The 24,061-nt window shown below is 41.6% G+C and overlaps 1 protein-coding gene across 4 annotated transcripts in view; it reads left to right on the forward strand.

Annotated features, from left to right (window-relative positions):
* Positions 1-8,157: 8,157 nt before the first annotated feature.
* The window catches only part of SCAMP1 (secretory carrier membrane protein 1), a 150,771-nt gene continuing 134,867 nt past the window's right edge, over positions 8,158-24,061 (forward strand). The window contains exon 1 of one of the 4 annotated variants that reach the window (XM_027552931.1): positions 8,158-8,362. In XM_027552931.1, the coding sequence (XP_027408732.1) occupies positions 8,306-8,362 (57 nt within the window). In that variant the 5' untranslated portion in view covers positions 8,158-8,305. The remainder of the gene's footprint in view (positions 8,363-24,061) is intronic. The other 3 variants (XM_027552932.1, XM_027552930.1, XM_027552933.1) reach the window with 3 other exon arrangements.

The raw sequence follows: 24,061 nt of genomic DNA on the forward strand, positions 1-24,061 counted from the left end.
GGTGGCGCCTGACTTTATAATAATCACCTTTAGAGAAAAATAAGTTTCTTAAAATGTTAACAGGCCTCTTGGCCAGAAGATGATGCAAATCACCTAAACTTTTGCATATGATAAGTTTGCAGGAAGAAAGCCTGGCTTACTGCATGACTCTACCCCTTCCCCCATTATCCTCTATGCATAACTTAAGGTATAAAAACTACTTTGGAAAATAAAGTGCGGGCCTTGTTCACCGAAACTTGGTCTCCCCATGTCGTTCTTTCTCTCACCTTCTGGCTGAATTATTCAGCCTCTTTTCTCCACTGAATTTCCTCACTGAGTTATGCTTATTCTATTACTCTTTATATCCTTAGTTAACGTTTAATTAAGCAGTTGTTTCCTGATCCTCGCAGATGCCGTCCCCGCTTCGAATTCCCTGGATCTACCGGGGCTGGACCCCGACATCCACTAGCTTTGTTCATAGTGAGGCCCACTTGACTTCACATTCTAGGATGTCTGGCTCTAGGTGAGTGATCACACCATCGTGATTATCTGGGTCATGAAGATCTTTTTTATACAGTTCTCCTGTGTATTCTTGCCACCTCTTCTTAATATCTTTTGCTTCTGTTAGGTCCATCCCATTTCTGTCCTTTATCGAGCCCATCTTTGCATGAAATATTCCGTTGGTATCTCTAATTTTCTTGAAGAGATCTCTAGTCTTTCCCATTCTGTTGTTTTCCTCTATTTCTTTGCATTGATCACTGAGGAAGGCTTTCTTATCTCTCCTTGCTATTCTTTGGAACTCTGCATTCAGATGTTTATATCTTTCCTTTTCTCCTTTGCTTTTCACTTCTCTTCTTTTCACAGCTATTTTTAAGGCCTCCGTTCTATGAAGACCTACAAGATCTTTTAGAACTAACACCCAAAAAAGATGTCCTTTTCATTAGAGAGGACTGGAATGCAAAAGTAGGAAGTCAAGAAACACCTGGAGTAACAGGCAAATTTGGCCCTGGAATACAGAATGAAGCAGGGCAAAGGCTAATAGAGTTTTGCCAAGAAAATGCACTGGTCATAGCAAACACCCTCTTCCAACAACATGAGAGAAGACTCTACACATGGACATCACCATATGGTCAACACTGAAATCAGATTGATTATATTCTTTGCAGCCAAATATGGAGAAGCTCTATACAGTCAGCAAAAACAAGACCGGGAGCTGACTGTGGCTCAGACCATGAACTCCTTATTGCCAAATTCAGACTTAAATTGAAAAAAGTGGGGAAAATCATTAGACCATTCAGGTATGACCTAAATCAAATCCCTTATGATTATACAGTGGAAGTGAGAAATAGATTTAAGGGACTGGATCTGATAAACAGAGTGCCTGATGAACTATGGACAGAGGTTCGTGACATTGTACAGGAGACAGGGATCAAGACCATTCCCATGGAAAAGAAATGCAAAAAAGCAAAATGGCTGTCTGAGGAGGCCTTACGTAATGTATACATATATGCAATACTGTCTTTCTGTCTTGCAAAATGACGATAATTTTCACCATAATGTTGTTATTCAGACTATTTTAGGTAATACGATGAGCACCAGTTAGTTCTTGCACCTCATTGGTCCATACCATTTGAAATGATTCCACAGTCTTTCTATGAAGTCATTGTTTAGAATTCAGACTTTCAGTCCAGAAGACTTTATCACAGTAGCTGCGCAATTCTGTTTGTACTGACTACTAAAATGGTTACTCTTAATTTTATATTTGGACTTACTCTGACCAAAGATACTAAGTGGCAATCTCCTTTATAAGCTAAGACATTTTAGCAGTAAACCCACAATTATTTGTTGAGGATCTTCTTTGAACAAGATGCTGTGCTTGGCTCTGTAAATAATACAAAGATTGAATTTCTCCCTGCATTCAGAAGCTCACATCATAGAGAGAGACAGATATAGTCATCTGATCCAAATATCGATAGCTACCATACATGCTGGGCATTTATCAATACTAATTTTATACCCATAGGAGATGGTATATAGTGAGTTCTGAAACAGAGATACAGAACTGTTGAGATACTATGGGAAAGTGAAAGTGAAGTCACTCAGTCGTGTCTGACTCTTGGCGACCCCATGGACTGAGCCTACCAGGCTCCTCTGTCCATGGGATTTTCCAGGCAATAGTACTGGAGTGGATTGCCATTTCCTTCTCCAGGCGATCTTTCCGACCCAGGGATTGAACCCGGGTCTCCTGCATTGTAGACAGGTGCTTTACTGTCTAAGCCACCAGGGAAGTCAGATACTATGGGAAGGTAGAAATAAGTCTGGATTAGGGATAGCCAGTAAAGATTTGTTCAGGGCATGTTATTTGAAATTGACCATGAAGGATTGGTTGGACTTTGACAGGTGAGAACTGAGTGGGAAATGGACATTCTTGGTACCCAGGACTGTATGTGCATGTAGTCATAGGTAAATGGAGACTCAAAACATACATTTATTTTTGCTAAGTTTATTGTGTTCCCATACTATCCAATACTTGATGCAATAAATCATAAGAGAATGCCACTATGATATAATTATCTTAAGGATACTCAGACTATTCAGCCTCTTGAATCACGGAAAAGGTGATAAGAGAGAGCTGGTTGGGATGAGTTTAGCTTAGGTGGTGAGTTTAGAAGGCTGTAAGCTGGAAAATGGGTGGTGATGTGAATGAATATGTCTATGGGTCTCATGAGGCTATAATCAAGGTGTTGTTGAGGCTGAATCCCTTTTTGGACACTCTCAGGAAGAATCATCTCCTTGCTCACTAAGGTTGTTGACAGAATTTATCCTCATAGTTTTAGGATGGATGTCTCCATTTCCTTGGCTGTTAGCTGAGAGCTGTCCCCAGCTGCTAGAGGCCACTCACATGCCTTGGCTCATGACCTCCTTTCTCCATCTTCAAAACCGACAATTTTTTTGCTTTCCTTTTCCACTTTTAAGGACTCATGTGATTCCATTGGGTCTACCTGGATAATGCAGTATAATCTCCCCATCTCAAGTCCTTAACCTTAATTGTATTGGTAAAGTCCCTTTTGCCATGGAAAGTGACATGTTCATAGGTACCAATGAGTAGAATGTTAACATCTTTGAGGGACTATTATCAGGACTACCACACAGCGCCTTCAACTCCTTTGATACCTTCTTGAAGTATAGCCGGTGGCCGAACAGAGACCACGTACACTCCTGTGGATGTGTGGTTGGTATCAGTAGCAGGAGACACAGCAGCACAGCTGGAGACTGAGTCTTCTGCAAGAGATGATGGGTTTCAGTTTTAACCCATTTGTGAACCCAGAGTCCAGTGAAACTTTTGAGGTTGGAAATGCAAATTTCCAACTTGTCTTCTCAGCTGTCAGTACAGGAAACATGGAATTCAGACTAAGCCCTTGTCCAAAGGATTCACAGGTTAAACGTGTCAGGCTGAGGGAGAAACAGTATGATGATGGAGTATGACAGAAACTAAAAGAATGGACAGAAATTAAAGGGTCATGGACAGAAATTAAAAGAATGCTGATTAGCAGAATGTTGCGTGTGTGCTCAGTCGTGTCTGATGCTTTGCAACCCTATGGACTATAGCCTGCCAGGCTCCTTTGTCTATGGGATTTCCCAGGCAAGAATACTGGAGTGGGTTTCCATTTCCTTCTCCAGGGGACATTCCAGACCCAGGGACTGAACCCACATCTCCTGTCTCCTGTATTGGCAGGCAGATTCTTTACCATTGAGCCCCTGGGAAGCCCTTTAATAGAATGCTGCTGCTGCTGCTAAGTCACTTCAGTCATGTCTGATTCTGTGCGACCCCAGCGACGGCAGCCCACCAGGCTCCCCCATCCCTGAGATTCTCCAGGCAAGAACACTGGAGTGGGTTGCCATTTCCTTCTCCAATGCATGAAAGTGAAAAGTGAAAGTGAAGTCGCTCAGTCGTGTCTGACTCTTCTCGACCCCATGGACTGCAGCCTACCAGGCTCCTCCGTCCTTGGGATTTTCCAGGCAAGAGTACTGGAGTGGGGTGCCATCGCCTTCTCCATTAACAGAATGTTTAAAGGACACGAGGGACTTCTCTGGTGGTCCACTGGTTGACTCTGTGCTTTCAACGCTGGGGGCACAGGTTTGGGGAAAAAAAAAACAAGGACCTGAGACATCATTTAGCCCTGTTCTGGGCCTTCTAGGTTTACAGTTTCTTGGGAATAGACCCTACCCTTACAACTTGTTCACTGCTTTATCCCCACTATCTAATACAATATTCACCACTCAGTAGGTGCTCAGTAAGTACTTGTTGACTAGCGTGGAAACTCAGATCAGAGAGGTGAACTGATATGATCAAGGTCACAGAGCCTATTTATGCCAGAGCAACTAGTTTGACTCTTCATTTGCTCTATCAGGTGGGGCAGTATTATAAAGAATCTTCTTGCAGTCCAGGAGGTGCAAGAGAGGTGGATTCGATCCCTGGGTTGGGAGGATTCCCTGGAGAAGGAAATGGCAACCCACTCCAGTATTTTTGCTTAGAAAATTCTAGGGACGGAGAAGCCTGGTGGGGCTCCAGTGTCGAACACAACTGAGTGTGTGTGAGCACCGGTCCATCCTTCTAGAAAATGAACTACTCCAACACATAAAGCCTCCTGTATGCTTTCTCTCTACCTTGCACATAGCATTCTTCTTCCTCTATGAAATAGTACCAACTAGATCTATGCATTTAATGTCTGAAATGTGATTTGATAGATTTGACTTCTGTTTCTAGTTCCTCCATTCACTTCCTTTGTAACTGAGGCAAATGACTTAAATGTTCAAATTGAGTTTCTTCTTCGGTCTTGAGAGGGGCTAAAGGTTCTTTCAGTTCTCATAGCCTGTGAGTCTACATTTCATGAAAGGTACTAACACGCTCACCTGTGGACCATATGTCTGAATATCCTTTTATCATTGTCCTTGAAGTATGGTCATTGTATCACCTCTAACAGAATCACCTGGGGTCCTTTATACTGATTTTGTAACTGTTCGAAAGAATAAATAGATGTATACTTGTTGATTTGGAGATATTTCCATTAAGCTATGCTTCCCAGCCGGAGAAGGCAATGGCAACCCACTCCAGTACTCTTGCCTGGAAAATCCCATGGATGGAGGAGCCTGATAGGCTGCAGTCCATGGGGTCACTAAGAGCTGGACACGACTGAGCGACTTCACTTTCACTTTCATGCACTGGAGAAGGAAACGGCAACCCGCTTCAGTGTTCTTGCCTGGAGAATCTCAGGGACAGGGGAGCCTGGTGGGCTGCCGTCTATGGGGTCGCACAGAGTTGGACACGACTGAAGCGACTTAGCAGCAGCAGCAGCAGCATGCTTCCCAGCACTTTTCACCTTTATAGTAATGGTACACATAAAAAGAGACAAATATTTATGTGGTGTACTGGGGTAAGAAACCATAGATTGTCTCTTTGTCAATGCCCATCTCACCGAAAAACTACTGTTGAGTGAGAAGAACAATTTGCAAAAAAAAAAAAATCCTTTTTTTCAAGACAATACCAAAATTCTGTATGACTATGTATAAGCATACCTGCATGAATATGTATTATGTTTGCATATGATTATGTGAGTTACATTATGTGCTTGTAGATAGACAGTATTATAAGAATAGAGAGGAAGGAAAACAAAAAAAAATTTTTTTAAAGGTTAAAAACATTAGTGAGTATGCTATGAACCCATTTATGTAAAAGAATATAGTCATATGTAAAGGCATTTAAAAATAGAAGAAATATGTAAGAGTGGGATGAATGGAAAAAGTAGCATCGACATATATACCCTACCATGTGTAAAATAGATGGCTGGTGAGAAGCTGCTATATAACACAGGGAGGCCCAGTCTGGTGCTTTGTGATGACTGGGAGGGGTAGGATAGGCGGAAGGGAGGGAAGGTCAAGAAGGAGGGAAGGTCTAGAGGGAGGTGCTGTGCTGTTTTTAGTTGCTCAGTTGTGTCCGACTCTTTGTGACCCAATGGACTGTGGACTGTAGCCCACCAGGCTCCTCTGTCCATGGGGATTCTCCAGGCAAGAATGCCCTCTTCCAGGGGCTCTTCCCAACCCAGGAATGGAACTCAGATCTCCCACATTGTAGGCGGATTCTTCACAGTCTGAGCCACCAGGGAAGCCCAAGAGGGAGGTGATATATGTATAACTACGGCTGATTGGCATTGTAAGGCAGAAAGCAACACAACATTGTAGAGCAATTTTCCCTACAGTTAAATTTTTAAAAATGCAGATCCACGGCCCCTATTGTAAAGCCAATCTCAGGCGTAGGTGATACAGAGAGGTGGGAGTCTGCACCATTAACAAATAGTCCAAGTGATTCTGTAACGATGAAATCTGTAAAATTTTGCATTAAGTGCTAATTTCATTAGGTGTAAACACAGCATAGTTGGAAATTTCCATCCAGAAATGCAGACTTAGCTAATCTCCTTTGTCTTGGAACATAGTAGATGCATAATAAACAGCTGCTGATTATTTGAGTCATTTGAAGGACAGGTGAAGGGAGTGAGGGCCAACGTGGCGAGAGAAGTCAATCCGTGCTCAGGCGTGATGAGGAAACATATTTAAGAAAGATGGACTGGGCCCCCTTAGCATTTTCACACATTCAACAGTATTTGTTAGGCACTAAATACCTGCAGGTAACTTCTCTCTATCTTATTTTAAATAAGTCTTAAATAACCCTTTACAAACTCAGAGAGGTGAAGTATGTGGCACAAGTAGTATTAAAATTGGGATTTGAACTCCACACGTGTTTTGAGCACGCAGCTACAGACTCCTGGGAGCTGCTGAGGATAGGAGTCCAAGTACAGTAGATTGCATGCTGTTTTCCATGCCCACAATCTTGCAGTTCTGCCATGATCATTCTGTTCTGTCGTCACTTATCAGTTGACAGTCCTAGTCTGTGGCCTAGAAGCTTGTCATGTATCCCAGCCTGGATCCCAACAAAGAGATTACAGCAAATGTGTTTTTTGTTTTTGTCACTAGCTAGTATTTTCACAGTGGGGAGAAACCATTTCCTAGGTGACTTTGAATAGTGCAGGAAGACCAAGAAAACCAACTCTAGTTCCTTCCAAGTGAAATAATTCTGGCTTTTTCTAGCTTGGTCTGCTAAATGTTTTGCTGTTAGAGCAAAAGGACCGTGAGAAGGGAATAATACAGAGATGCCCTTTCATTAAGTTCAGGGGTGAGACAACACATGATACAAATAAATTTCATATCATACTCATTTTTTGTAATCGCTGGTGTTGGGTGTGTGCGTGCGTGCTAAGTCGCTTCGGACCCCGTGGACTCTAGCCACAAGGCTCCTCTGTCCATGGGATTCTTCAGGTAAGAATACTGGAGCGGGTTGCCATGCCCTTCTCCACTGGTGTTGGGTAGTGACTAGGAAAACAGAGGTGTATATTTTGCCCCCAAAGGCCTGAATGAAAACAAAGACGGCATCTGTTTGTCATCTAGCAAGTAGATGATTACTTGAAGGCCTTGATCTCTGGACCTGTGCCACCCCGCGATCATTTCCGGAGACGTAGCCATTTTGCAGATTCTGGAGGATGGTAGAAAGGGCCAGACCCTGGTATTGACTCGTTCTCAAACCTCCGCGGAGCCAGTCCAGATCGGTGGCATCGAGGCTGGTCTCCGTGACTTGGCAGCAACCCAGGGGCGGAGAAACCTGAAGGCTGGGATTCCCAGGTGGGGTCAAGGGTGTGCGAAATTCATCAGCGAGGACTGGGCATCACGGGGAGTTGTTTTTGGAGACAGGTTCCCCGCTCCTCTGCGCCCAGTAGCCACTCCTTCCCGAGGTGTGTAGCCTGCGTCCCGAGCTGCCTTTCTAGCCTTGAGACGTGGGCTCAGTGTATCTTTTTCTTACTCGCAACGTGCGACCTCTCCCCTAAGTTACGCTCGGCCTCAGGGGGCCGATTTTAAACCAGTAATACAACCATATCCAGAGAGACGCCCCGCTCATTCAAACGCCGAGCCTCGGCAGGGCGCTTAGCCCCGAGCACCTCGGCTCGCGGCCTCCCCAGCCCCTCGTTCCTACTAGGTCGCCGCGAAAGCCCGGATCGCGGGACGCGGCCGGGAGGACCGGGGCCGCGAAGGCGGCGCGGCGCCGGCGGCCCGCCGCACCGGGCATGCTCAGTGGCGCGGCCTGCCGGGCGGCCTCTCGAGCCGCCCCCGGATCTGCGCGGCGGCGGCGGCGGCGGCGGCGACGTGAGCGCGCAGGGGGCGGCGGCCTCGCCCGTCTGTCTCTCGGCGCCTGGGTCGGGTGGGTGACGCCGAGCGCGAGATGTCGGACTTCGACAGTAACCCGTTTGCCGACCCGGACCTCAACAACCCTTTCAAGGTGAGCGTCGTCCCCAGCATCTCCCGCCGCGGTGACGCGTCGTTTGTGTAAACCGACAAGTTTCCTTCGCGCCCACGGCGCCCGCTACTCAGCCCCTGAGACAGAGGCGCGGGGCCGCTGCGGCCCCTGTGTCACTCGTGTGGGGGTCAGAGTGGGACCTCCTGAGCTCTCCATGCAGCCGGGCTCCCCCCTCGTCCCCGACCGGAGAGCGTCGTGCCCTGGCCCGGGAGTGGGGGCTCCCGAGGCTGCGGGGTTCCCGGCCCGCCTCCCGGGAGCGGGGCGAGCGAGCGCCCGGAGCAGGTGGACTTGTCACCTGCCTGGCCGGTGGGCTTGTCACCTGCCAGGCCGGCGCGGCCGGGCCGGGCCGAGGGCCAGCACGCCGCAGCAGAAGGGGGCTCGCCCTCGGGAGGGGTTGTCATGGGGACCCGAGGCGGCGGCTGCGGGGAGCTGCGTGGGGGTGATGGCAGCGATGTGGAGGAGAGGTGAGGGCACCGAGTACAATGTAATTTTTAAAAAGGGTTTTGTTTTTATTTTCTTAACTTGTGTTGCGCCCGGATACCACACGCGGCGCTGCCATTCCTCCTCCCCACCGTTTGCCTGAGGTTGGAGGTACTGATACCAAAGCCTAAGTTACATATAAATAAACGCACCTGGAAAACAATAGTGCACGTGGACGATCGTCTTCCTTTCTAAGCGCTCTTAGTAAGGTAAACGGGATATTTTCCAAGCTTCTGGGGCGTCAGCTGTTCTCTGGGCTCTGTGAGGATAGCATTTCCACCGTGAGCTTCTTTTCTTCTTGGTGTCTGCCTTGTAGAGTCCAGCTTCCGAAGGGCTTGGCTTAGAAAAGGGTAAAGGAAGGTGGCTAAGACGTTCATTATCTGCGCCTAAATTAATGCAACGTCAAAGGAACTATCTTTCTAAAAAGTACCACTCCAGGTTTCTTAGTGATCGCATTTGTTTAGCACGTGTAATTTGTTTCTATTTCTTGAAGTTGGTTCTTTAATTTCCCCTGCATATGTATCAATACAGTAGTAACAATTAGTGGTCATACAAGGATCACTTTTCTGGCTTGTTGAGTTTACATCTTTTCTTTTTACTCCTGGTTTTATTAAGAATTTTAGAAAAGGAGAAACACCCCTTCCCTGATGATCAACTGCTAATTTCATGGAGGATTATCTTAAGTAAATGATTCTGGTTGTCATCGACAGTTTGACTCACTGTGTAGAAATGTAGAATGGACTCAGCTATTCGTTGCCTCTAATATCACTTAAGAAAATTCTATACACCTAGCCTGAAACTTTCAGGTTTTAGAGATAATATGGTTGTACTTTGAGAATTTTTTTTCCCCCTAGAAATTAGTATTTAGTATTCCATCATTCCATGTTGTGGAAAATTAGATTATTGTTTAATCATAGGCATTCTGAAGCGACATCTCATAACTTGCCAAATGGGTATTTTAGAATATTTTGAGGTATAACACAGAATCTGTCAGCTCTTCCTAATTCAGACAGTTCATTGATGCTGTTTAGCATCTGACCGTTTTGCTATTTTCTATTATACGGTTCCATTTCCTGGCTTTTGTTAGGTAGCTAATTCTCTTGTTAGGGCAAGACAATGTTGCCTTTTTAGCCCAGACTGCTTTTTTTTAATTAGTAATTATTATTGGACTATAGTTGCTTTACAGTGTTGTGTTAGTTTCTGCTGTACAGCAAAGTGAATCAGCTACATGCATGCATATGTTCTTTCTTGTATTTCCTTCCCATTTAGGTCACCAAAGGGCTCTGAGTACAGACTACTTTTTCGTCGCCTATAATGTTTCCACGACTCTTTCCTCTTCTGCAGTACTTAAGGTTGCTGTAGCAATTCTAAACCCCAAAGTAGCTTTAAATACTCATTCGTTGTGGCATAAAATTATAAACCGTTCTTGTTCTTTATAACTGGATGCATTTAGAGGACAATGAGTATTTAGGTTCATAAAATTCTTCGAAGGATAGATCAGTTCAGGCCTAAAGGGGTCTTGGTAGTACACCTTTATCTATTTTCGTTGACTGTTTTGTCATTGTGTACCTGACCTTTTATCTTTCCATTTAAGTTCAGCTGCCTTTTTCTTCTCAAAGTAAAAGTTTACCTTTATAGCATATTCTTTCTTCTTGCTACTGTTGGTTTCCTTTCATGTAAATGTTGATTTTTGAAATAGCATTTGTGGTCATCTCTACTTAAATATAAAACATTCCCAGATTTGTCTTTGTGTTACCTTAGCATCAACTTTCCCTACAAACCTGTTCGTATTTTCAATATTTGAAATATTTTAGTATTCAAAAATAAAGTTCATATTTGAAAAATATATGTATTTCACATTTGTCAGCCATCCTAATTTCTTCTTGATTTAAAACTACTGGATTTCCACTGCTAAATTGCTAACTTGCCCAATGTCTTACATCCAGATGTGGGTCGTGTGGAATTGGCATTAGAATTTAGATCACCTGATTCTTGCTGTGTTGCTGATGGCACTGTATAATCTTGCCTGTTTGCAGTTCTGACATCAGAATTCTTGTGTTGTGTTTGGTGCTAGAACTTGAGGGTCTCATATTGTATTTAAAAGTTTTGGCTCAAGAGTTAAAAACAAAAACACTGCATTTGATTCTGGCTTTGTTTCCAACAGGCCAGCTGCAAAACCTTGGAAAGTTGCTTAGCCTCTATGCCTTAGTTTACTGTTAGGTAGAATATAGTAATAGTACTGAGAGGGTAACAGGCAGGAAGGCCAGGGGTCTCCAAAGGGAGGAAATAGCCAGCAAGTGTCAGACATTTTTATCTCTCTTAAGCGGCGGGAGGAAACACACTAGCGATATTTTTTCCTTCTCTATACAAATTTAAAAGGAGGTTTCTCTTAAAATACAGTGTTGCCAGAAAGACACCTGGTTTCGCCTGAAGTTAACTATTCTCAAACCTAGAGATAACCAATGCCTTTTTCTTGTGGAAATGTTTGTCTTAAGCTATGCTAATATGCTATGCATTTACCCCAGACTCTGTCTTCAAGTCAGTTCCGCCTCTTGGCTCAGAACCTACTTGACAAACCAGTATGTTATACTCAGATACTGTTCCCCTAATCTATGTAAATTAAACTATTTGTATGGTGGTCTGCCCTTCTTCAAGATTCAAGTTAATCTTTTTATGGCCCAGGATAAACCATTTTGTGCCAAGATTATCCCAAAATGCATCTTATGGTTGAGGGGCCTGGTGCCATTCTGATTTTTAAGACATTCCTTTCTTTCATTAACAGACTGCTAGTGACTATATAACATCCAGCTGAAGACTAGCAGGGGGGCACTCTTTCTGCCCCCTTCTGATGCCTATGTCAGAAGCTTTCTCTATCTCCTTTATACTTTAATAAAACTTTATTACACAAAAGCTCTGAGCGATCAAGCCTCATCTCTGGCCCCGGATTGAATTCTTCTCCTCCGGGGGCCAAGAATCCCGGTGTCTTTGTGTGATTCAACAACAACCTTTCAGTACCTTCTTCATAGGATTGTTAGTAGGATTAGGTGAACATACATTTAGTGTGTTGTAACACATTTAGTGTGTTATAACTACTCAAAGCAAGGTGGCTTTAATTAGATAATTAGTATTAAGAGTAATTCAAGGGACTGTATAGTTAACCATTTTATTTTTGCTTATTAATTTCGTGAAATTCATATTCCCTTTGAGTCTTCTAGAATGCTGTTAGAAGCTGTTTGGTGGGTCATAACTGAGGAATCAAGGTCAAAAATAAGTGGTTTGCTTTACTTCGTTCTACTAGATCAGACGCAGGTTGTCTGAATTCTAGTGCTTTGTCACTACACATGCTTCCTCCTCAATAAAAAAATCTCTGTATTAAAATTGAGCAACTGTCCACTTTAACCTCAAAAATTAATTCTACTCTATTGAAATAATCTATTTAAAACGGCCTACAATTCAGTGTTCTTATTTAAGTTGTCTTTTTAGTTTCAGTAATACCAGTGGTACCCTCAGAGTTTATTTGAAGTTGAAAATCGAAAACCTTGTCTTAAAAAGAGGTCCATAATTCCTGAACATTACCCATTTTGTGTTCATTTAAAGTAAGTGGATAGCACTCTTACCCATTTAAAATGTTAAGACTGGAGATTGGATAGCACTAGGAAAGGACTTTAAGGAATTTTTCTGTGGTAGTCTAACTTTGGAAACTTTATCTTTCAGCATTAATCTGGGACATATTGGTAGTAATTTATGGTATTTTATGTTCATGTCAACTGCATGAGTTCCCACTGTTTTCCTCAGGTCGGTATTTTTAAAAAGCTTCCATTGAGCTGCTGATTGTATTTCATCAAATAAAGATGCGTCATTATTTTATTTACCTCTCTCAGTTACCTATGGAGAAGGCGATGGCACCCCACTCCAGTACTCTTGCCTGGAAAATCCCATGGACGGAGGAGCCTGGTAGGCTGCAGTCCGTGGGGTCGCAAAGAGTTGGATACGACTGAGCGACTTCACTTTGACTCTTCACTTTCACACATTGGAGAAGGAAATGGCAACCCACTCCAGTGTTCTTGCCTGGAGAATCCCAGGGACGGGGGAGCCTGGTGGGCTGCCGTCTATGGGGTCACACAGGGTCGGACACGACTGAAGCGACTCAGCAGCAGCAGCAGGTATCTGTTGCTGTGTAACAAATATTCAATACATGCACAATCCTTGAATTTGGAGGCCAACTGCATAACACTGGCTTATATAAGGGACTTGACATCTGTGGATTTTAGTATCCAAAGGGGCTCCTGAAACCAATCCCTGCTTATATACTAAAGGATGATTGCCTGTAATCCCAAAATGTAGTGGCTTAAAACAGCATTTATTTGTTCAGTATTTTGTTATTTGAGTTAGATTTAGCTGCGCAGTTTGTTTTTAAATGTTATTGTCTAGAGTCACTCATGTGCCTTCAGTCATCTGGCAGCTTGGCTAGGGTTGGGTAGCATAAGATGTCCTGGTGGTTACCTGGGGCTATTAGTGGGCGCAAAATAGGTTCTCTTTCATGTGGCCTCTCCTAGGAGGAGTCTGGGCTCTTTTCATGGTAGCAGCAGTGTTTCAAGAGGAAAAGAGTAAAAGCCACAAGGCTTCTTGAGTCATTTCACTTCTGCTAGAATTCTGTTAGTAAAAACAAGCCCCCAAACAGTCCAGATTAAAAAAAGGAGTTGGGAGGATGAGACTTCACTTCTTGATGAAAGGAACTGTGTCCCTCTTGATATAGACCTGGGAACTGAAACGATAAACCCAGCGTACAGTGGTGAGACACGTACAGGATAACGTGAGTAGAATTCCCACCATATGGAGGAGGAGTGGGAGGCACATCCCCGGCGCTGGTAAGATGTGTGTGCATCCTCGTCGTGTCTGACTCTTTGTGACCCGTGGACTGCAGCCTGCCAGGCTCCTTTGTCCGTGGGATTTCCCAGGCAAGAATCCTGGGGTGGGCTGCCATTGCCTTCTCCAGGGGATCTTCCCTAGCAGGGATCGAACCTGCGTCTCCTGCATTAGCAGGCAGATTCTTTACCACTGAGCCACCTTCGAAGTCCACTGGTGTGAATAGCAAGTATGAAATCGAGCCTGGCTCATTAGTTGGGGTCCCCTGCTTTGGGGGCAATGCATGTTCTTTGATTAGGGCCCATTTCTGTTACCTTGGAAATATTTCCTAATCTTTTATCTTCTTCTGCTTGTGGCTCTACCCTTTAAGAAGCCCTTCTTTTCTGTAAATTATCCATTTGTGACTGGGTAGTATTTTTCAATCTGCTTCCTTCTCATTGACAATTAGGAGTCCAAAAAAACTCTCTTCAATTTGAAATTGTTTCTTTTAGTCCAGGCTGGTACAACTCTCTTGACAATTTTGTTCCTCTTGTTGTTCGTTTGCTCAGTTGTGTCCAACTCTGCGACTGCAACCCCATGGACTGCAACATGCCAGGCCTCAGTGTCCTCACCGTCTCCTGGAGCCTGATCAAACCCATGTCCATTGAGTCGGTGACGCCGTCCAACCATCTCATCTTCTGTCGTCCCCTTCTCCCGCCTTCAGTCTTTCCCAGCATCAGGGTCTTTTGTAATGACTTGGCCGTTTGCATCAGGTGGCCACAAGTACTGGAACTTCAGCTTCTTCATCAGTCCTTCCGATGAATATTCAAGATTGGTTTCCTTTAGAATGGACTGGTTTGATCTCCTTGTAGTCCAAGGGACTCTCAAGAGTGTTCTCTAGCACCACAGTTAAAAAGCATCCATTCTTCAGTGCTCAGCCTTCTTTATGGTCCAACTGTCACATCCATACATGACTACTGAAAAAATCATAACTTTGACTATATGGACCTTTGTCAGCAAAGTAATGTCTCTGCTTTTTAATATGCTGTCTCAGTTGGTCATAGCTTTTCTTCAAGGAGCAAGCGTTTTTTAATTTCATGGCTGCAGTCACTATCTGAAGTGATTTTGGGGCCCAAGAGAAAAAAGTCTGTCACTGTTTCCACTGTTTCCCCATCTATTTGCCATGAAGTGATGGGACTGGATGCCATGATCTTAGTTTTTTGAATGTTGATTTTTAAGTCAGCTTTTTCACTCTCCTCTTTCACTTTCATCAAGAGGCTCTTTAGTTCCTCTTTGCTTTCTGCCATAAGGGTGGTGTCATCTGCATATCTGAGGTTATTGATATTTCTCCCAGCAGTCTTGATTTCAGCTTGTACTTCCCCTAGCCCAGCATTTCTCATGATGTACTATGCATATAAGTTAAATAAGCAGGGTGACAATATACAGCCTGACGTACTCCTTTCCCAATTTGGGACCAGTTCGTTGTTCCATATCCGATTTTAACTGTTGGTTCTTGACCTGCGTACAAATTTCTCAGGAGGCAGGTAAGGTGATCTGGTATTCCTATCTCTTGAAGAATTTTTCACAGTTTGTTGTGATCCACATAAAGTCTAAGTCAGTGAAGCAGAATTACATGTTTTTCTGGAATTCTCTTGCTTTTTCGATGGTCCAGTGGATGCTGGCAATTTGATCTCTGGTTCCTCTGCCTTTTCTAAATCCAGCTTGAACATCTGGAAGTTCTTGGTTCATGTACTGTTGATGTCTGGCTTGGAGAATTTTGAGCATTACTTTGCTAATGTGTGAAATGAGCACAATTGTGCGGTAGTTTGAACATTCTTTGACAGTACCTTTCTTTGGGATTGGAATGAAAACTGACCTTTCCCAGTCCTGTGGCTACTGCTGAGTTTTCCAAATTTGCTGGCATATTGAGTGCAGCACTTTCACAGCAGCATCTTTGAGGATTTGAAATAGCTCAGTTGGAATTCTGTCACCTCCACTAGCTTTGTTGGTAGTAAAGCTTCCTAAGACCCCTGTAACTCCACACTCCAGGATGTCTGGCTCTAGGTGAGTGATCACACCATCATGGTTATCTGGGTCATGAAGACCTTTTTTATATAGTTCTTCTGTGTATTCTTGCCACCTCTTCTTAATATCTTCTGCTTCTGTTAGGTCCCTACTGTTTCTGGCCTTTACTGTGCACATATTTACATGAAATGTTCCTTTGGTATCTCTAATTTTCTTAAAGAGATCGCTTGTCTTTCCCATCCTTTTGTTTTCCTATATTTCTTTTCATTGTTGTGTTAGGAAGGCTTTCTTATCTCTCCTTGCTATGCTTTGGAACTCTGCATTCAGATAGATATATCTTTCCTTTTCTCCTTTGCCTCTAACTTCTCTTCTTTTCTCAACCATTTGTAAGTCCTCCTCAGACAACCAGTTTGCCTTTTTCATTTGTTTTTCTTGGGAATGGTTTTGATCACTGTCTGCTGTACAGTTTTACCAACCTCTGGCCATAGTTCTTCAGGCACTCTGTCTATCAGATCTAATATCTTGTTCATTTTATACAAATTCAAATTATCCTTTAAAACACATCCATAATTCTTTTTGAGACAGTCTTATTTATTTAGGGTAGAGTGTCAGGGTGCTATGGATCAATACTCTAAAGATATGTGGAAGCCTTTTGTCTAGATTGAGTGTCTCCTACCGCCAGTGAAAGCTTTCAAGCTGCTAGGGTGGGTGGGGTATCTGTCACAATAACTAAATGACGAAACTAGTGTTTGAATATGTTTTGTAATATTTTGGTCCTTGCTTTTAACAATAGTTGTAACAGAAAATGTGATTGTGAGAATTTTTAAATATAAACTGTTCTTTTGCTGATGTTGCCTCCCACCAAAAGGTCTTTTGGAGTGTATTTAATATTTTAGTAGTGTTGAATGAAGATCCAGGAAATTTACTGGGTATTTTCTTAATATGAATCACAGTGTTAGGTGGTTCTTGAAAAATATATATTGGATTAATGAAGTTAGTTAGCAGTTCTTAAAAGTGAGTCTACAATGTTCTGTTTTTGTCCATCCAATGGGTATTGCTTTTAGTTTCAAGTAGATGTTTAAAGAGTGGTTTGAGCAAGATAGGTTGTGCCTAGCACGAAGTCAGAATGACCATGCGTATGGAATCAAGTCCTCAGAAGAATAATGTAAGTTTATTCAATGGGTTTAGTCTATAGAAGGCTAAAGGGAAATTTGAGATATATAGATACTTGAAGGATTCTTAGTTGGTTGAGTGAATAAATTTGTTCTTGCTTCAGAAAAAAGGCCAAATGGCAGAGTTTATGTGAAAATAGATTTAGTCCTAACCTAAAGATGTAAAAAAAAAAAAAATCTATTAGAATAGTCTGACAATGGTTTTTAGATATGGAGTTCCTCAGCACTTGAAGGAATTCTTGCAGAATTTGAATGACTTATTACAGGTGCTAAGGCAGAGATTTTCGTGTTTTGAGTCCCCCCCCCCCCCTCATTTTAAAAGTCTCTGTTACATTTTTATACACTTATGGACCATTTGTGAATGCATAAATTCTTTCATGTTTTAATATATCGGATATCAGAATTGAGTCTGGTCAGCTCAGAGAAGAGGGTTTAAGTTCTAGGATGCTATTATGCTCTGTGTCCCAGCATGTACCGAGGGAGCAGCCTGAAGTGACTGCTTCCGCCCAGGCTGTCATCTCCTTTATTGTGTGATGCTTGCCATGCTGGCGGTAGCTGACTGATCTTATCAAAGGCTCAGCAGAAGCAGGTCTTTGGGCTGATCAGGAACAGATAAGAGCTCTTGGTCCAAAGATTTTGCCCCAACAAGAACAGTGATAGTTAACTGAGCTTTTTCTCTTACGAACATGAACTGAGAGCACAGAGAAAAAGTTACAGAATAAAGTAGTGGGGATAACTATGGAAAGACATGAGAAGAGAGCCAGATTATCTTAATCATGAAGCACCGGAGTAGGAATCATATGACCAGGGCTTCTGAGGTCATTTTCTAGAACTGCAGTCCTTATTAGAGCTGCTCTTGAACCACAAGAGATATTGCCATGTTTTGAAGAATTCCAGCCTTTGTGAAACATGGGATCTTTCTTTGTATGCAGAATCCGTTTTTTTTCAAGCAGAATTGCTTACAGGTAAATGCAAAGTAACATCTTCTAACCAAAATCATGATTGAATCAAGCCTATATCTAGACTGAGTACAGATATAAATGATAGAATACAGGTTGTCATGATACAGTTAAAGTTGTACTTAGTTTTTGGTGATAATGAAAATTCAGACACTATGAGGTGTTTTTAAATCACAAGAAGGAAATTTCCCAATGTTTCATAGGTGTGGAATGTAAAAGACAATGTGGAGGTTGGCTGGATTTGACTTTGTACCAAATCCCCTTCCCTGTGCAAGGAATGCCACAAGAAGTCCTCGTAAACGTGTGCAGAGAGCAATCCAGTAATCTCTCTGGCATTTGGCTTTGGGTGCTTGTAAGAATTAGTAATGCCAGTTCATCAGTTGATGGATATTTGAGTTGTTTCTACCTTTTGAGTATTATGAATAATGCTGCTATAAACATCTGTGTACAAGTTTTTGTTTGAACATTTGTATTAATTTTCTTGGGTGTATACCTGGGAGTAGAATCTCTGGGGCTTTGGTAAATATATTGAATCCTTTGAGGAATAGCCAGACAGTTTTTCAAAGTGGCTGCACCATTTCGTATATATTCCTGCCTGCAGTGTAGGAGGATTCCACTTTCCCTATGTCCTAATCATCACTTGTTACCTGTTAATAATTCTAGCCATCCTAGTGAATGTGAAGAATCTCATTTTGGTTTTGACTTGCATCTTGTCATATAATGTTGAATTTATTTTTATGTGCTTATTGGCCATTTGTATAACATCTTTGGAGAAATGTCTATTCATATCCTTTGCCTATTTCAAAATTTGGTTGTCTTTCATTGAATTGTAAGAGACTTTTAAAAAATATATTCTGGATTTAAGTTCTTTATGCAGATAAATGATTTACAAGTGTTTTCTCCCATTTTGTTGGTTACTTTTTTGTTAATGTTCTTTGAAGCACAAAAGTTCTAAATTCTGATTAAGTCCAAGTTATCTATAGATTCTTTGTTTTGATATTGTATCTAAGAGTCCTTTGTCAGACCTCAGGTCGTAAACATTTATCCCAGTTTTCTTTAAGAAGTTTTATAGTTTTAGCTCTTATGTTTAGCTTTCTGATGGATTTTGTGTTAATTTTTGTGTAGGGTGTAAAGTAAGGTTCAACTTCACTGTTTTGAATGTGGATATCCGGTTATTCCAACACCATTTGTTGAACAGACTGTTCCTTCCCCTTTGAATGATCTTGGCACCCTTGTTGTAAACTTTATTCATAATCTATGTTTTTGCAAAAGAAATGAAGTATTTTTGTTAAAAAGCCCTTCATATTTCATGCAAAATGGCTCCCAAGAACCTGCTGAAGTCCCGAGAGAGAGAGAGAGAGAGAGAGAGAGAGAGAGAGAGAGTGTGTGTGTGTGTGTGTGTGTATGTGTGTATCTATTAGTTTGCTAATCTTCCCAAATCAATAGAGCTAGTGTTGCAACTGTTTCTAATCTCTGCTTGTTTCAAAACTTAAAAAAAGTATAATAATGAGTTTAATGCTTGTTTTTGGAATGTAATTATGAATACATCAATATTACCAACTTGATACTTTTTTTTTCTTTATAAGAGACTTCTGTTTATTTTACAGGGTACAGATGAATTACTGAATTTTTTTTTATCAGCAAAACTGTTAGAACCTCTTAAAAGAATAAAGCAAGGAATAAGTGTAAATTATAAATGTGTTGTGCATTTTGAGTATCGCTGAGATCAAACACTGACTTTTGGTGAGATCAAACTAGGAAGAAAGGATTTGTGATAGGTATATATTGATAATTTTAACTTGATTGTTAACAGAAGAAAAATAAATTAGACATTTGAAAGCAATGATTTAGTATATGTAGCTGTTAAAGATTTTTGCTTATCAAACAGAACAGTGCATATCATACGAACAGTATATACTCAACGAGTATTGGATGTTTCTTTGTTCAAGAGAAATAAGCAAAGGTAGAGTTATACATACGCTGTTGGCAGTCCTTTTGTCTGCAGGAGTCCTCCAGTGCTGGTTAGAATTCTCATACAGTGATGTGGGGTATATGTGGGGAGTGGTAGGTGATAGGAAAAGAGGGTCAAGAATACGGGCCAGTCATGGCTGGGGCTGGTGTACTAGCAGACATTTACTGTTTTCCCAAAGTAGTTTATGCTTGTTTTAGCTTGATTTGGCCAGTCTTGTGGTTTTATTTATGGCCTACCATGCCTAATTTTTGGCATCTCAAGTAGTCATAAATTTTAGTGAATTGCTTACAAGTAAGGGGCATATTATAAAAGTGTAATTAATGTATTCCCTCAACTTCAAAGAAGTGTTACATGCTTTTTCTACTTGATTAAAAAAAATGTATGGAAATGTTTATATTTGAATCTCAGGGGAGCTTAACCACCATTTAGAGTTGAGTTCGTAAGAAAATGTTCCGTGAGCTGTATGTATTGCAGGCAAATATTTATGTGTTCTTACCCCAGCGCCGGGGGCTTAGAGGAAGGAGTTAGTGAAATCTACAGAGGTGGTCCAGGGGAGTAGGTAAAAGGCTGGCATTGGAGCCAGGCAGCCTAAATTTGCTTGTCCACCTCCTAGCTAGGTCACCTCAGGCAAATTGCTTAATTTTTCTGCTTTCCATATTTACTTGATTTTTTTTTTACACTTCTTATAGTTACAGGAGTTTGCTTTTGAATTAAGACAAAGATAAGCTCTTAAAATAACAGATACATGAAATAAATAATGGTGCAAGTTTCTCTTTGGTTGCAACATGTGATTATTTATTCTTCTCCTTTATTTTATCCCTAAATTGCCTATATTTTCTAAGGCAGACTCTAATTTTTATTAACTTTTAAACTTTTGGTATTAACAGAAATAGCAACAAAAACAAAACATAGAAATTACTGGTTGTCTTACAAAGCATGGGAATTTGAGAAGCTATTATATATCACAACTTGACCTGAGAATAATAATGAGAGTTCATTTTATTTTTATGACAAATTACCTTGTGGTGCAAACTTTGTTTAAATGGTGAAAAGTTGTAAACTTGGTTGTTTAATGTTGATTTTTAAAAAGGATATCTATTTTTTTTATTATTATATTTGAGGCTAAGTAGTTTTTAAAGTTGTGATTATGATTACTTTTGAAGTCATGGGAAGCTGGCAGGATGAATCCCTGGTGTCACAGTTGGAATGCTGAACCTTTTCTCCCCATGGATATGTTGTTGTAGATTTGATTTGCTGGTCTGAAGAGCTTAACCACTAAGTTAGTAAGAGTAGGTTATTTATTTAGCCAGAATTCGTTTAAGAAAATGTTCCTTACAACATGTATATTTTCTGTGGTAAAGCTACACTTGAAAGTTGACTGCCTATGTGTGTGTGCTCAGTTGCTAAGTCGTGTCTGACTATGTGACCCCATGGACCCCATGGACTGTAGCCCACCAGGTTCCTCTGTCCATGGCAGTCTCCAGGCAAGAATACTGGAGTGGGTTGCCGTTTCCTTCTCAATGACTGCCTGTAATATGACCAAACTACTGAGACATTTAAACATTTGTTCATGGGTATTTGCTGGCCACATTTAGTGGTAGTTGTTTTGCTATTTCAGTATTTAATATGAATGACAGAAAACTCATTAATCTTGGTGCAGAACCAGTATATATGACAAAACAAACTTTTTTTGGTGCGAAAACCTCTTGAGAGTCTATTGAAAATAAGGGGTGTCATCCCGTCCTTAGGATGTCAGTGCAGTGGCTCATTCTTTAGTGCTCATTTGAGTCCGCAAGTCAGTTGAACAAATATGATCAAATATTTTCCTGGTTTTTGCCATCGTCCTTTTTCTTTTTATGTCTGTATACTTTAGTGCATTTTTGATGGGCATCTAGCTCTTTTAGCTACCCAGTTTCTCAAATTTATAAGATATTTTCATGATTCCAAAGAGCAGGATGCTAAAATAAAGTATCTAGTTTGTAAGTACGCAAACTCTGGTATCATTGTAGTCTCTGAGAGCCAGATCTCCTACCCAATCTTTTTCACTTCTTTCCTAATGAGTGTTTCTGTAGTTAATAAGGGCACTGAGTGATGTGGTATTTAGATTTTGAAGACGTGGATTTTTTTAAAAGGCTTGCTGCTTATTTATGGCTGTGCTGGCTCTTCTTTTCCATGTGTGCGTGCTCTAGTTGCAGTGATCTGGAGCTTCTCTTCATTGCGGCACGTGGCCTTGCATTTCAGTGGCTTCTCTTGTGATGCTGAGAACAGGCCCTGGGACACGTGGCCTTCAGTAGTTGCGGTGTGTGGACTCAGTAGTTATGGTGCAAGGGCTTGATTGCCCCCCAGCTTGTGGGACCTTCCCGGACCAGGGATTGAACCCATGTCCCCTGCATTGCTCGGTGGATTTTTAACCACTAGACCACCAGGAAAGCCCTGCATATGGATCTATAGCTGGTTGGCACCATTTCTTCCAAGAAATGTTACAACTGATTATCTTCTTAAAAACAACTTTGAGATATAATTAATGTACCATGAAGAAGTGAAGTGAAGTTCCTCAGTCCAGTCCGACTCTTTGTGACCCCATGGACTGTAGCCCACCAGGCTCCCCCATCCATGGGATTCTCCAGGCAAAAACACTGGAGTGGGTTGCCATTTCTTTCTCCAGGGGATCTTCCCGACCCAGGGATCAAATCCAGGTCTCCCACATTGCAGGCAGATGCTTTAACCTCTGAGCCACCAGGGAAGCTGTACCATACTGTTGACCAATTTAATGGGTACAATTTAATGATTTTTAGTGTATTCACAGTTGTGTGGCATCACTATCAATTTTAGAACATTTTCATCACTCTGAAAAGAAATCTCATGACCTTTCACAGTCATTACCCATTTCCCTCCCAACTTCTCCAGCACTAGGCAGCCACTAATATTCTCTCTGGACATTTCATATAAATGGGATTGTAAAAAATGTAGTCTTTTATGACTGGCAGTCTTTTATGACTGACAGTATCATGTGTTTAAGTTTTATTCATATTGTAGCATGTATCAGAAATTCATTTGTTTTTATTGTCAAATTATAATTCCATTGCATGGATATACTACATTTTATTTGTACATTCATCGGTTGATATAAGTTTGGCTTGTTTCCACTTTTGGCTGGTAGGAATCATGCTGCTGTGAATATTTGTACAAGTTTTTCTGTGGATATATGGATATGTGTTCCAAAGAATAGCAAGGACATAAGAAAGCCTTCCTAAGTCAACAGTGCAAAGAAATAGAGGAAAACAATAGAATGGGAAAGACTAGAGATCTCTTCAAGAAAATTAGAGATACAAAGGAAACATTTCATGCAGAGATGGGCTCAATAAAGGACAGAAATGGTATAGACCTAACAGAAGCAGAGATGTTAAGAAGAGGTGACAAGAATACACAGAAGAACTATACGAAAGAGATTTTCCTGACTCAGATAACCACAATGGTGTGATCACTCACCTAGAGCCAGACATCCTGGAATGTGAAGTCAAGTGGGCCTTAGGAAGCATCACTGTGAACAAAGCTAGTAGAAGTGATGGAATTTCAGTTGAGCTCTTTCAAATCCTGAAAGATGATGCTGTGAAAGTGCTGCACTCAATATGCCAGCAAATTTGGAAAACTCAGCAGTAGCCACAGGACTGAAAAAGGTCAGTTTTCATTCTAATCCCAAAGAAAGTGTCAAAGAATGTTCAAACTACTGCACAATTGCACTCATTTCACACACTAGGAAAGTAATGCTCAAAATTCTCCCAGCTAGGCTTCAGTAGTACGTGAACTGAGAAACTTCCAGACATTCAAGCTGGATTTAGAAAAGACAGAAGAACTAGAGATCAAATTGCCAACATCCATTGGATCATAGAAGAAGTAAGAGAATTCCAGAAAAACATCTACTTCTGCTTCAGTGGCCTTCTACATTGCTTCATCTACATCTGCTTCCTTTGACTGTGTGGATTACAACAAACTGTGGAAAATTCTTCAAGAGATGGGAATACCAGACCACTTTACCTGCCTCCTGAGAAATCTGTATGCAAGACAAGAAACAACAGTTAGAACTGGACATGGAACAACAGACTGGTTCCAAATTGGGTAAGGAGTACGGCAAGGCTATATATTGTCACCCTGCTTATTTAACTTACATGCAAAGTACATCATGCGAAATGCTGGGCTGGATGAAGCACAAGCTGGAATCAAGATTGCT

Source organism: Bos indicus x Bos taurus, chromosome 10 (genome assembly GCF_003369695.1).
Source record: "Bos indicus x Bos taurus breed Angus x Brahman F1 hybrid chromosome 10, Bos_hybrid_MaternalHap_v2.0, whole genome shotgun sequence".
NCBI classification, from domain to species: domain Eukaryota; kingdom Metazoa; phylum Chordata; class Mammalia; order Artiodactyla; family Bovidae; genus Bos; species Bos indicus x Bos taurus.